The sequence below is a fragment of the Camelus bactrianus genome, chromosome 1 (genome assembly GCF_048773025.1).
Source record: "Camelus bactrianus isolate YW-2024 breed Bactrian camel chromosome 1, ASM4877302v1, whole genome shotgun sequence".
Classification (NCBI taxonomy): domain Eukaryota; kingdom Metazoa; phylum Chordata; class Mammalia; order Artiodactyla; family Camelidae; genus Camelus; species Camelus bactrianus.
Genome location: NC_133539.1, coordinates 118965563 through 118981004, shown reverse-complemented (window position 1 = coordinate 118981004; position 15442 = coordinate 118965563). Strand labels below are relative to the sequence as shown.

Genomic DNA, 15442 nt, shown 5'->3' with positions numbered 1-15442 from the left:
CTTTCGATCAGTTTCTGAAATTCTGAGAATGGGTGACTTGCTGGCTCTTCCTACTGACTTATCTCCTACAGCCTGGCCTTCTAGCCCACACTCTGCTTGCTCAAAGACCATCTAGGGTCTCCAGTGCCTCCTAACGGCCAGGATCATGAGCTGTTCTCATTCAACTTCTAAAACCTCTCTAAAGCTTTTTAAAAAAGGATCGCCTCTGTAAGAATTCTGCACAACCTTTCCTCTCCTGGTATACAAATCTCGATACCACCCTGGCTTATTTCCTTCCGACCTAGAGATTTCAGTTGTAAGTCTAATACTAGGTATCTACTATCTGTTTATTTCACTCCTTTGGCAATAAAATTTTGTTAGATGCTTGTTTTATATTTTTGTCGAGGAATGAGTTTTCCAACTTATTTTTAATTATTTTCCTCTACAGTCGAACTTACATTTTTCTTATTATTTCTTTTCTCGTGTTCCCAAAGGTTGACTGCTCGGTTCATTCATTTATTCATTTATCCATTTTCTCTTTTTCCCCATAAAAGCATTTAAAGCTACACATTTGCATCTGATTACAGCAACAGCATCAAAGATTTCCCCCCATTTTTTCAAATAGTCTGTTGACTCAATTGTTATTTAGATATATTTAAAAATTTTAGATACTTGCGTTTGTTTTGTTTAAGTATGTTACTCATTTTGTTTTATTAAATAAAAACAGAAATATCAGAAGAATAGAAATAGGGAAATATTCTGATTTTTCAAAATTATGGGAACCAAACTGGAAAACAGACTGGTTTACACAAATATTTTTACTAATTACTGGAAATGGCTGAGTTTATTACAAGTAGCCAGTATAGCTCACTAAAAAAAGTCATCCTAAGACAACTTTATTTCTTGTCTGAAGCACTGACATCTGTTAGATTTTATCCAGGTATGTCAGTGCCAGTGGATACAGCAGGGGACAATACATGCTTAGTTATAGCTGGACAATTGTGCCTCACGTGTACTGTGGAATGTTCTGGCCCCCACCTGGTGATATGTGTCTCAGACTTGCTTCGCACACTAGCTCACCAGTCCTTTTATTTAAGGTCATGATCTTCTATCACTGGGTTATGTAACTTGGAAGAGTTATTTAGCTGGCTGTCTGGACCTACACTTCCTGATCTTTAAACCAAGGGGACTGAATTATATGATATTCTGTGTCTCTTTTAGATAGAAAATCCTACAATTTTGTGACTTGAAGAAAGAGAATACGTGCTTATCAAATTTGAGACCAAAGGTTGCAGAGACACCCAATGTATCAGACAGAATGATCAAAATTTAAAATGCTCTCAACAGAGTACCATGAGAAATAATGAAACAGATAAAATTTAATGAAGATAATAAAAGCTTATGCACTTAGGTTAAAATGCTTTGCAACTGCACATTACGTATAGAATAGGGAGGCATAGATTAACGTAAGTTTATATTAAAAATAAATCAAACACCTAAACAAAACTGTTTTGGAATGGTCTACAAGGCTAATCTGAGCTCACAATGATGATGCTGAAAGAAAATAAGATTCCTGGGCTGCATTAATACTAGACGAGTGAACTTGAGGTTTCCAGTCCAGTGTGTAAGAAGCTTGGAAGTCTCTACTCTGTCCTAAAAATAAGTCAAAAGCTGAACAAACACACAAACAGAATTGACAACTTTTTCTTAGATCTGTAAGAAAAGTGAGGTCACAGGGCAAACTGCTGTCTCCAAGTTGGAGAGAGTTTCAGGTGAATACAAGAGACTCAGAGAATCAGGACTTTCAGAGCAGAAACCTACCAGGAGAAACCCACAGGAACCAGTGCTGGGGTAGGGGACTGGAACTGTACCTGATGAATTGCTAGAGGCTCAGTGAGGACAAACCTGAGGTCAAATCTCCAAGGGGACCCAGTCAGGGCGGGGGGATGAGGGGAGCCCAAACTTTTGTGAGTTTTGCCTCCTGGAGCTCTACCAGGTTCTCATGGCAAGGGGAGAGGAAAAGCAACCATCTGAAATACAGCAGAGCATCTTCTTCTTAAAAGGTCTGCCTTCAGGAGAAATATTTAACCGGAGTCTAACCTGCTGGGATTTTTTTCAGAGCCTAACTGACCTGGGGGAAGGGAAATACTCAACCCCAGCCCCCTCTGCCCCTCCTGTGGTACCCTAAGTCGGTGGGGGCGGGGCTGACAGGCATGTGTCAGGTCCACAGTCCAGAGGCACAGGCTCACTAAAGGACTGAGACCTTCTCACAGGACGACAGAATGCTCCCTCTCCCCCACACCTTATCACCACATTACTAAACGCCTGTTTTGGAGTTTCTTTTACCCAATACCTCATTTCCAACCATCAAAAAAAATTGCAAGATACACTGAAAAAGCAAACAAAACAAAACAAAACAAAACAAACAAACAAAAAAAACACAGTTTGGAGAGAGAGAGAGAGCAAGCATCAGAACCAGACTCAGATATAGCAGGGATGCTGGAAGTATCAGATGGGAATTTAAAACAACTGTGATTAAAAAGCTAAGGACTCAGGGAGTGAGTGTAGCTCAGTGGCAGAGTGCATGCCTAGCATGCACGAGGTCCTGGGTTCCATCGCCAGTACCTCCATTAAAGACAGACAAATAAAAATCTAATTACACCCCCCCCAAAAATAAAATGCTAAGGATAAAATAGACAGCATACAAGAACTGACAGGAAATATAAGCAGAGAGGAGGAGATTCTAAGGAAAAGTAAAGACAGAGATAAAAAATACTGTAACATAAACAAAGAATGTCTTTGATGGGCTGAGTGAGAAAAGAATCTCTGAGGTGGAGGAGACTGCAACCAACAGAAACTCCCCAAACTGAAAAGCAAACAGAAAAAAGACAGTGAAAGCAGAAGAGAAGATCCGAGCACTGTGGGACAGCTATAAAAGGTGTAACACGCACAGGATGGGAGCAACAGGAGGAGAAGAACGAGAGAAGGAACCAGAAGAAATATCTGAAACAATAATGACCACGAAGTTCCCCAAATTAACATCAGACATCAAATCAAAGATCCAGGAAGCTCAGAGAACACCAGGTACAGCAAATGCCCAAAAAGCTATACTTAGTCATATCATTTTTAAACGACAGAAAATCACAGAAAAAGAAAAAAGAATTTGAAAGAAGTCAGAGGAAAAAGACACCATACCCACAGAGGAATAAAAATAAGAAACACATTGAAGTGCACCTCTGAAGCCAGGCGTGGAAGAAGGGAGTGCAGTGAGTGTTTAAAGTGTTGAGAGAAGAGACCACCAACCTAGAGTTCTGTACCCTGTGAAATTATCCTGCAAAAGTAAATATGGTAGCTATACATCGCATTTATTACCCTCTAGTAAATACGTACGTCCCTTCACAAGAAACATGTGCCTAGAAACACCAGATGAGTGCCTACGCTGCAGGAGGTAACTGGACAATTACGGCAGACACTTTTGGTGGTGCATCAATTTCTGGCAGAGCTGAGTTCCGTGTTTATAAAATGGAGCGGAACAGTGAGGAGGAATGCGAATCACAACGGAAGAGGAATGGCTGAAGAGCAGGGAGCAAGTCCTCCAACGCTGAGGCTGCTGCGAGGGAAAGCAGGGCTTCTCTGCCGGGCTTTAAAAAATGAGCTGAGTTCCCAAAGTCACAGAACGTGACAGAAGACAGATTAAAAAGCTCTGACACAGGAAATCCTTTCCAGTGGTTTAACAGGCTCTATTTCAATTTGGAAGAGCTCCATTTTTGGAACCGCAGAAGCAGAGATTAGAAACTCATTTCCACACACGCAGGCTTCCCGGAGGCAGGGCGCGGCGAGAGCCCCTCCCCGGCTGGAGCGGGCTGTGACCCGCAGCGCCACCTGCCTTCCGGCATCGCATCCACAACCCGCTAGGATGAAAGGACCAAGAAGAGGTCTAGGCCCTTGCGGGATGCGGACCAAACCCATCTCCAAACCCAGGGCCCTGCGCTGCCGCCCTGCCTCCTGACTGTCACCCTCAGTTTCTCTCTGTCCTTCTGGCCCCTCTTCCCTCCTCTATGGTCATCTTCCCTCCGAGACCCTTTTCCTCTAGTCTTCCCCCTTCCTTCTATCACGGTCTCCTTTTCTTGCCATCGTTTTCTCATCTCATTCTACTTACACTTTTTTCCCGTGATAAAAACATAAGTTATTTTTAAATTATTTTCTTTAGCCCAAGGAATAGTTGGAAAAAGTAAAAATAAGTATGTGCCTTTGGTTTTTGGATAGAAACAGTATTCTCTCTGCATTTCTTGTCTTTCCTCGTCTGTCATTACTGACCTACCCTGAACGGATTCCGATTCATATTTACTTCTTTCATCCTTACATACATCTGTCTTTTATTTGGAAATTTAAAAGAAAGCTGTCATGGTTGCAAAATAATACTTTTCAAGATGATTCTAACACTTGGGCTAACGTTCATGATGTACTTCTACCCGCAAATTCTCTAAGTTGAAGGCTTCCAATTCTATACAATGAATTGGTTCCCAACTTGCTTAATTCTTTACCTTCAAGTTGAATCTGTCTAATTTGATTCAGCGAAAGACACCTGTATCTAATTCCAATTTGCTTGCCATGTCGTGAGGTTTCTGTTATGTTAGAAAATCAACTCTCTCCGCATCTCAAGAAACTCAAGATTTTATAGGTCTTTATTAAAACTATGTGATAAAAGTTCGCTATTACTCATCCCTTAGGAATCTGACTTTCAAGTGAAACGTGTTTCCTTTCAGCTCTAAAGAATGTGATTATTTTGTAGGTGGCAGTTACATTTTTGTTAATGTGATGTGAAGCCAAAGGTTAGGGACAGAAGGTTGGCCCTTGTGGGGGGTGGATATAAGCTAGGCTGTGGGGCTTACCTAATTGGTTCTGAACACAACTTATAATATTTATTTAATATAATCAATAATAAGCAATTACACATTAATCATGGTTCTATAAAACCATTAGATAAACTCCCTACACATACCTATAGGAGTGAATAGTTACGTTCCAACCTCTAGAGTGGTAGTTTTCCACTAATTTATTTCCTGACCCAGTGTCACTGAAGGATATACATCTCTCCCACTGTAACTGTGCTTTGTGGAAGTTTCTGGTCTAATGGCAGAGGATATAATTCTGAGACACCCACCCATTGGGGAGTTTTGCCCTCTTCATCCCTCCTCCTTTACTGTGAGAATCACTGTGTATCTTCACAGTTAAAAAAAAAAAATCTCAAGCAGCTGTAGTTAAACATATATCAAGAATCAACTGTTAAAGAGTTTTAAGGAAGGAGATACAGGAGCCAATAAATATAAAGAAATGTGAGTCCAAGTAAAAAGGAAACGGTCACATTTAAAAAACTACAGCCACAGAAGGGAACAGGTGAGGTGCCGGGAAAAAAAGAGAGAAATTTATTTTCTCTCAATTAAAGAAAAAATCTACCAGACTGCTACACTAAAACCTATAAAACACTGCTGAGAAAATCTGACAAAGACCTAGTTAAATGAAGAGCCAGTCTGTATTCATGGAGTGGATAATTCAATAATATGCACGTATCAGTTCTTTCCAAATTGATCTATAGAGTCAGTGTAATGCCAACCCAAATCCCAATTACTTTTATAAAAATTGACGTGTTGATTCCAAAATTTATATGGAAACGCAAAGAACCTAGACTCGCCAAAAGAATGAAAAAGAATAAAGCTGGAGGGCTCAGAGCACTTAAAATCAAGATTTGCCAGAAAGCTACATAATTAAGCCAGGGTGGGACTAGAGAAGGGGCAGAATGTCCAGAAACAGATCCATATCTACATGGTTAATGGATTTTCAACCAAGGGTCCAATTTCATTCAACAGAGAAAGGACAGATTTTTAAACAAATGGTACTGAACTGCTGGATATCTCACAGGAAAAGATGGACCTTGATCCTTACCTCACTCCACACACAAACATTAATTTGAACTGGACCACAGGCGGAATACAATGCTAGAACACATAATTTTAGAAGAATACAGAGTATCTTTGAGACTGTATAGTAAAGGGATAACTCAGCAGGCCTGGGCTGCCCAAATCCTGCACCCTCCAAAGGCGTTTAGGACTGGCCCTCTAGGGATGATGACTGGAGCTAACGTATAACCCCTTGGAATGTCGTGCCTGATAAAAGTGCCTTTGTATACCTGGGACCTTGGGCCACACCAAACAGTCTACACGAACAATGGAATTGATGGTAAAGTCTGTTTTTGTAACCTGGGCCCCTGCCATACTGTATGGGTCTGACCTCTGAGGGGACTGGAGAAGGAGTAGTTAATGTCAGTCACATGGTTGCTCCATGCCTACATGACCTCTAATAAAAAACCTTGGGGGACACCACATCTTGGGTGAGCACCCCTGTTGTCATACATGGCCCCTGGGAGATTTAAGCACTCCACTGGGAGAGGACAACTGGAAACTTGTACCTGGTTCCTCTTAGACACCAATCTTTTCCCCTTTCCTAATGTCAGTCTGTATCCTTCTGCCGCAGTATACTGTAAACACAAGTGTAACAGCTCTTCTGAGCTCTGTGAGTGCTAGTGGATCATCAAAGCTGAGGATGGCCTGGAGGACCCTCAACAATGGAAACTAAGAGGAGTCTTAGAGAGATTTCTTAGATAGGAAAACAAAATCCACTAGCCATAAAAGAAAACACTGGTAAAATAAACTTCACTGAAATAAAAATCTGCTCATCAAAAGACATCATTAAGGCACGGTAAATAAAATGAACAAACAAGCCACACACTGGGAATAGTATCGGCAGTAAATACATCTGACAAAGACTTCGATCCAGAATATATAAAGAATTCTTACAAATCAAGAATAAAACAACTGACCCACCAAAAACAGGCAAATACTTGGACAGCTCACAAAAGAAGATACACAAATCACCAATATGCTATAAAAAGATGTAAAGTAAACCACAACGAGATACCACTTTCATACCAACTAGAATGGATAAAATCAAAAAGACTGACAATAACAAATATTGGCAAGGATGGAGAGCAATTAGAATTCCCATATATTCCTCATGAGAGTGGAAAAAGGTACAATTACTCTGTAAAACTGCTTGTAGTTTCTTATAAAGTTACATATCCATCCACCCTATAGAACAGTTTAATTTCTAAGTGTTACCCCAAAAGAAAGAGAAACATATATCTACCAATAACAACAATAACAAACAAAAACATCAAAAACACCTGTACAAGAATGTTCATAGCAGTCATAGTCATAACAGCCTAAATCTGGAGACAACCCAGTGTCTATCAACAAGAGAAGAGATAAACACCTCGCAGTATATTCACATGATGGCGGACAACTCAGCACTCTACAGGAAGGAACCACTGATGTATGCAGCAATGCGCATGAATTGCAGAAGCATTGTGCTGAATGAGAAAAGCTAGACACAAAAGCATACATACTGTGTAGCTCTATTTATGGGAAGCTCAATAAAAGGCAAAACTAATACAAGGTAATAGAAATCAGAAAATGGTAGCCTTGGGATGGAGGGTTGGAACGGATTATAAAGGGACATGAGGGAACTCTCGGGTCAAAGAAATGTTAACTCCAGATGCATCGTTTTAGATGGTGGTTACACGGGTACACACAACTGTCAAAGCTCATCAGACTCATCACTTAAGATCTCTGTATTGTCTACAAATTATACCTAATATTTTTTTAAAAGGAGAAAGATTCATCTGCACCAGATAGGAGATAGTGTTACCAATTTACCTAAATTGGTTAGGAGTGAAGAACTCTCTTTGCTACAGTGGGAAGAGCATTTCAGACACAGAAGTGTTTATTACAGCACCAGCTCTTATCTGAGCAAGAAAATATCACAAAATTACATTTATATAGAAATCAGCATCCTTTGAAATTCTGATTAGCCAATTAACTACTAAGGGGCTATAACCATGGACTTCTTGGCTTCATGGCTTGGGGAATATTATTAGCATGTTATTTCTTTACCATATTTTAGCAATAAAATACTTCTGAGTGAATACAATAAAGCCTAATTTAAACATTCTTGTTGACCACAGAAAATGGAAATTGGCCAGGAGAATTTTATAATGCCTTTTAGGTATTCAAAACAGTAGTTATTTATTGCATCATTAAACTAAATATCACTGGATACTAGAGACAGTGCCAGGTACCGGGCGAGGCCCTGGGAAAACAAAGACCCCCAGGTCCAGACCCTGACATCCATATGAGTTCTTCTCTAATTGAAGCTAACAAGCATTCGTTCATTTCACTACTGTCTGAATTTGTTCTCTGTGCCAGGTACTCAGCAAACAGCAGTGAAACAGGCACACGCGGTCCCTGTTCTCACGAAGCCCAAATTCTAGCAAAGGATTACAATTGCTGGAAGAATCCTTGTACTTCTTGGGATCATGCACTTTCTAGAACATTCCTGTGAAGCTGGGCCCTGGGAGGAGCCCTCTTAAGATCCTGATTTCAAGGAGAGGTGGAAAAATATTGGCTAGCAGGCATTCTTGGGGGTAAAAATGGATTGGATGCCATGACTCCCAGGCACACAGAGCCCAGATGGGGAACGTGGGAGACATCTTCAAAGGCCAGGGAGCCTTTCCTTATGGAAACATCCTTCCCTGGAGCCTGGCTTCCTCTTACATCCCATGCAGGGATCCTGACAAGGGGCCTTTCACAGAGGGCTTACCTCCCAGAATTCAAGTTCTGGAATCTTTCATTATTGGTATCAATTATGTCGTTCACACTAAGCTCTGATACGGGGCAGAGCAAAGCGGGAACATCAGCCCAGAGAAAGAATGCTACTGCTGATCGGGTGCGCGGCGGGTCAGGAGCCGAGTCGGGTGTCTTCCATCTCTATCAAGGCTTCCTTTAATCAGATGAAATATCTGACCTTGGTGACATGGAACTGCTTAAGCAAGTTAAAGGGCCTACAGCTGTGGAGCCTGTAAAACGGCGCCTCTGGAAAAAGGGATGCGTGATCTTGAGACACTACTGATGGCTCCGGTGTGATCATTTCCTCACCTCGGCAGAACAGGAAAAATTACACTTTTGAAGAAATTGTGTCATTTTCAAAACAGAAAATCCATGAATATCTTGGAACACAGAAGGTATGTGACTCTATTCTTAATATAAGAGATTGCAGTATTTAAAAACTACGAAATTCTGATCCATGACCACTCAACTGGGCATTTCAGCAGTCACAGACTCCTAATTAAATCAGATGGGTCTTTCTGAAGACTGGTCACAATTTAGATGTGCTTATTTTTTTATAGCAGCAATTTGTGGTTATTTAAGGACAAAATTGGAACACGATTTGAGTGTTAAATTGTTGTTCTGAGCTCCAAAGCTGAACGACTAAGAAAATGTCAATTCCCATTTTTAAAAAGAAATTTGCAAGTAAGTAAGTAAAAATCAGAGCACAGTGCGTATTACCCACACACGTAATGGAAAATCTACCACTAAAATACCTAGGCACTTGCTTTTAAAGACTTAATTATAGCAATCCATGGTAAAGCAGAGGAGAGAAATCAGGCTTCTTGATTTCTCGAGATATTCTTATCCATGAAATCACATGTCATCCCTGCTTCCTCATCCCTGATTTGGATAAGCAACACAAATAGAAGCCCACTGTTGGAGATGTAGCGAGTATCAGCTCCCTGCTTCCCAGGTGTCTGTCTGGCTCCTGTCTGCCCTCTACTTCCTGATCACTGCTGGGGGTTCCCCCAGGGGGAAGTATTTTCCCTCTGGACCAGCCCCACTACCTGTCTTGCTACTCAGTGACAGCCCCACTGCATAACTCTTCAATAGCTTCTAAAGAGCTAAGCAAGTAGTTGTGAGGCTAATTTTATGCCTGAAGGGTCCAGCCTGGTAAAAGCACGGTAGGCATTCAATAGTGAAACGGGGACTTTACCAACAGTTTTGAAGCTACAATAGTTTTTTGATCACGGATAAAGCAGTGAATAATGTGGTATTTATAAAGGCTACATGTAGAATTGGAAGTAATATTTGGCAGGATTATCTACCAAGCTTGCCTCAATTTACACTCCCTCATTTGGCGACTAAGGGTGTCCATGCACTTTTGCTAGCTTGTTCATTCATTCATTCGTTCATTCATTCTAAACCACTTTACTGAGGTATGATGGATGTACCACAGCTGTACACATTTCATGTGCACAACTTGATGGGTCTGGAGGTAAGCATACATCCATGAAACCATCACCGAGATCTACGCCTTAAACCTACCCATCACCTCCGAAAGCCCCCTCCTGCTCTCTTTATTATTATTATTTTAATTTTTGTGATAAGAACACTTAACATAAGATCTACTCTCTTAGCAAATTTTAAGTACATAACAGTATTATTAACTATGGGCACAAGGCAATGGGGTAGGTCTCTAGGACTTACTCACCTCTGGCTTTTATTTTTAATTTGCTAAATGTGAAAGGTGAAAAATGGTACTTCGGAGGTGTTTTAATTTGCACTTCTTTGACTAATTATGAATGTGGACAGCTTTCTAAATGTTCATTTGCTGTTTGCAACCCTTCTTTCATTGAGTGCCTACTACACTCCAGGCACTATTTCAGGTGCTGAGGATACAACAGTTAACAAGACAAATGTGCAGAGTTGACATTTCAATGCAAGCAACAAACAATAAAAACATGCAAATAATTGAATAAAGTTTTTTAAAAAGCTAAAACTACCATTTCAGGCAATAAGAAGTGCTATGAAAAAAACAAACACAGTAACAAAGCAAAGCGAAGGGACAGAGTAAAGTGGGGCAGCAGAGGGAGGTTCCGGGAAGAGATGATCTTTGAAAATAGACTTAAGAGGTGTGTCACGCGGATTCGTGGGGAAGAAGCCGGTACAGGGAAAAGCAGGCTCAGTGCTCCCGGCGTGGGAACGTACGTGCGCGCGCCTGAGGACTGGTCACAGGCCAGCGTGGCGGGAGTCTGGCGGACCAGAGAGGGGAGCAGTGGGAGCAGACAGGGTTGGAGAGGCGGGGGCCGGGTCACGTAGGGCCTGCCCTGCAGAACCCTGGAAAGGCTCTGGATTTTATCCCAGATTTCCTGGGAAGTCACTGAAGGGCCCTGAGCAGTAGTGATGTGATGAGGACTTGCATCAATCCGGCTGCCGGGTGGAAAGGGCATGTGAGGAGGCACGGGGCGGACAGGGGACTGTGGGTGTGAGGTGACCCAGGACCCGGAGGCTCGGGCTGGGCGGTGCAGAGAGAGGAGGAAAGAGACTTACTTCTGGACACAGTCTGGACAGGATGTGCTGATGGACCCGACGTGTGATGTGATGGGGAAAGAGGAATCAAGGGCGATTCTAAGGCTGAGTTAGCTGGGTCATGACGTACTCTGTGATGGAGACACATGGGGGAGTGACAGAGTGTGGAGGTGGGAACATTCGAGTCTGGAGGTTTGGGAAGAGGTCAGACTGAAGGTACAAATCATGCCCCTTCAGTCACAAGGGGACTGAGAGCCGAGAACCCGACGGAGACCCTCTAAGAACTGCGTAACTTCTTAGACAGCAATGAGCTATTGTCAGGCACTTCTACTACAAACACTTCCCCACTTTTCTGTTTGCTTTTTGATTCGGTTTATTCCTCACGTATCTGCTTAAAATCCACCGGCCCTTCCCTTTGTGATATTTCCTGTTACTTTTAAGGTCAAAGAGTCTAGTGCCTAGAAGTCAGATAGACACTTGTGTATTATTTTGAGGTTTGCTTGTTTGAGTGAACTTTGATCAACTCAGAATTTATTCTGGTGTTTGTTACGGTTACAAGTGTGTATCTTTTCAAAAGATTTGTCAAGTTTCACAGCACTATCTACGAACCCACCTGCCTGTGATGTCTTCACATCCTACACTTCATTTGGTTCAGTTTCAGTTTTAAGCTTTAAAATCCCAACAGTGACGGACGATGGGAACCCTTCCTTCCAACCATCACAATGACACTGTGTAGAAGAATCTCAATGTGCTTACAAGGAAATATATAAAACAGAACCAGCATTTTTGAGAAGAAAAATGCAGGGACAGAAAGCTAATTGGAAGAAAGATAAAATGTGAAGGAGAGAAAGCAAAGGGTACAGTCTATTTCCTTTTTTGAAAAAAAAAACAGTAGGTGTTGAAAAATGTAAAAAGATAAATAATCATGCGCACATACAACAAATATTTATGAAGTAACTTCCCCACACCAGCCAGCACTATTCCAGGTGTCCTTAATGGTGAGTTAGACAAGGACCTGCTCTCAGGCGCTTACACTTCAGGGGGGAAGTTGGGGAGAGAGAGAAAGTGGGTGCTTGGGGGAGTACTGAATGCTATGCAAAACGATGGGGTGGGCTGATGGCACAGAGAGTGCCCAGGAAGCAGCCTGAGGGAGGTCGAGAGGCTTCAGTGAGATGATACTGGGACTGAGCCACAAGTCTTGAAGGGGCAAAGGAAGAGGCATTCAGGAGGGGGGAGAAGAGGGAAGTGCAATGGCCCCAGGCAAGCTCTAGAGGGAGGGAGGAGAAGGAGGGGTGAAGGAGGTGAGGTCAAAGAGCTAAGGGAGGGGCCAGGGGAGGGGCTGGATTATCAGAGGTATTAGGAGGAAGCCTTCGGAGGGGTTTAAGTGGGGTTGTGGTACCATCTGCTACAAGCTGAGAGTTCGTTGGTTATTATGTGAAAACTAATCTGGTGGTGATGGTGGTGGTGGTGGTGGGTGGGGGGGCGTGGGCTGGAGATTAGGGGAGAGAAGGGACTCTAGCTAGAAAGATCTGGTATAAAGAAAGTATCTAAAATAAATACACTGCTCTTTTAAACCTATCAAAACTAAATATTCGACATGATGGGGAGGAAATACAAGTGACCAGACTGTGAGATTCCTGCAGACAGGGAGTCTTGTCTGGCTGGTTCACTGAGTGTCTCCAATGCCTGCAATAGTGCGAGTCTGGCATTCAGGACAAATGTGTTAAATTAAATGAACAAAGTGACTATCGGGAATAAACTCTTATTTGTAAAACAAGAATCAGACAAAATGAATAAACAGAAAAGAGCTTCAGAGAAGCCTCGTGGGCTATAGAACTGGTCTCATAATTACGCAGTTCATCAAAATGTGAGACAGACTTCAATCAAGGATGGGTAATTTAAAAATAACGTTACACTGAAACAGTGTTCAAATTACAAGTTTAAATTTAGCTGCTTTCTTATCAAAGTCTTCTCACCTTTTAGACTGTGAGTTTCTGTGTGTTGGGAATTACATCTTCTCTTGACTCTCCAAGTCAGAGCAGAACACATCTGTACATGTATTCCATCAATGGATGTTTAGGTCATTGGAATTCTACTGAAGAAAAGCTAGCACACAGGCAAAACGCCGAAGGAGGACAATTCAGACAACTTGCAGCACTGATCACGACTAACATTTTAGTCTCCACAGCAAACTTTGAAATTACGTTCTCATTGGAGATGGTTCTGGTTTGACAAGTTAACTCTTGAGACAGCTGAGTACAGTATTATGAAAGAACAAAACTGTTCATCAACCCTTTATGCCAGTGTTCATTTCTTTTAAAAGTACGATTTTAATGTTTTTTTATTCCTACAGTGACCCTTAAAATGTCTATGTATGTAATCACAAACGCGCACACAAGATGCATTTATAAGCATATTGTGTAGTTCTAAAGACAGTTGGGAAACCCAATTTCAATTTTGCTACTGAAATAAGTTAAGGATATATTACAGAACTGCCTCTTTTCAATCAACAGCAAGGATCTAGAAAGAGATTATATGAGTAGGCACGATTTATTCAGGTTTATTAGTGTTAGAAAGATGAAGTTGTCAAACTTCAAACCGTAACAAGCACTCTTCTATTCACTTAATTTTTCATCTTACCACTGACATCAACGTATATCTTTTTCCCATGCCTTTAAAAAAACTGGGATAATTTATTTAACAAAGATTCATTACATGCATTAACCACTGATATGCTAAAATCTAGAAAATTATTTTCAGCAAATGTGTAAAATTTCCTAATGATCTCCAAGAATATCTTAGTGACTTATAACCTTCATCAGAGAAAGAGGACTTACCGGCTTTTATTCATGAGGTCTGCTCCTCGTGCTTTGTAATAATCTAAATTTGGATGGAATTGATAAGTCACTGGTCTTGGATTTCTCTAGAGAAAAAAAGCAATAAATTAAAATATATAAGGCTATTTAAATCATACATTAACATATAAAAGGCTGAAACAATTGTTTCTATATTCTTTCAGAAAAACATGTAAAATAATGAAGTTCAATAATCAATGTGCTTATTGAAGTTTTGTCTTAACTGATTTTAGTCTGATTAAACAGTGAAATTGTTTTAATATATTTTACTTTTACTTGTCTCATAGTTTACATAGATTTATTCCTTTCATTAGATTTCTTTTTGATAATTTTGATCACTTTCAATATGCCACTCCAAAGACAATCAGGTAAAATTACAATAAAACTGAAATATTATATGAGATGTAACACCAGCACAAGCTATGCTTAAGGGCTAGGAGACACAAAATGTCAAAAAAGCTGCATTTTGGAGAAGAGCAATAATCAGTTTTTTTTTCCATTCTTTTTTTTTTTTAATTAAAGTATAGTCGATTTACCATGTTGTGTTAATTTCTGGTGTACAGCATAGTGATTCATTTACACACACACATACATACATACAGACACATATATATCCTTTTCATTACAGACCATTACAAGGTATGGAATACAGTTTTTGATAACCAGAATGCTAAATATGCCCGCTAGATGGCACACCGAGTCTTTCTTCTAAAATGAACGTATTATTTCAGAATTCATCAATTCTTTTAAAGTTAGTAATTTCTATGTCATCTATTCTTATATACGAGTTTAATAAGTGCCCAGGTAGTGGAAATATTAGCAGGGTATCACCACAATACAAAAGCAAACTGACCAGTGCACATTTTCATAAAAGCAGCAAATTCACTGTACTCTCTGGCATTTAATATTATTGAGCAATGTGCTGAAATGTCCTTGAATCATAAGGTTGGGTGTATCTATTTAAATACGTTGCTATTATTTAATGTGTCTCTTTAAATGTTTCAAGTCCCTCAGGCAAACAAAAATTAATCAAAGGTATTTCTAGTTGATAACAACACATTAATAGCATAACTTAAATGAATACCATCATCTCCAAAATGTTAAATTATATATATATTTCGTTTAAAAAAGTTTTTAAAGACTGAGAAGTAAATGTATTGCAATGTTTACCTGAACATATAATTCAAGTTAATAATTTGAACCAGAGCACTCCCTGTCCTTTGAGATCTGACACAGAAAGCTACATTTTCTCTTAATAGAAAGTTACCAGTATGCTTGGATATCACTCCTTGGAGACATAATCCCCAAGACACTGACACACTTGCATGTTGGTGGGGGTGTATAATTGCTAAG

At 40.5% G+C, this 15442-nt stretch overlaps 1 protein-coding gene across 1 annotated transcript in view; it reads right to left on the bottom strand.

Annotated features, from left to right (window-relative positions):
- Positions 1-15442, bottom strand: part of TBC1D5 (TBC1 domain family member 5) — a 498482-nt gene that overhangs the window by 72588 nt on the left and 410452 nt on the right. Inside the window, exon 17 of the mRNA XM_074371891.1 lies at positions 14072-14157. Within this exon, the coding sequence (XP_074227992.1) occupies positions 14072-14157 (86 nt within the window). The remainder of the gene's footprint in view (positions 1-14071; positions 14158-15442) is intronic.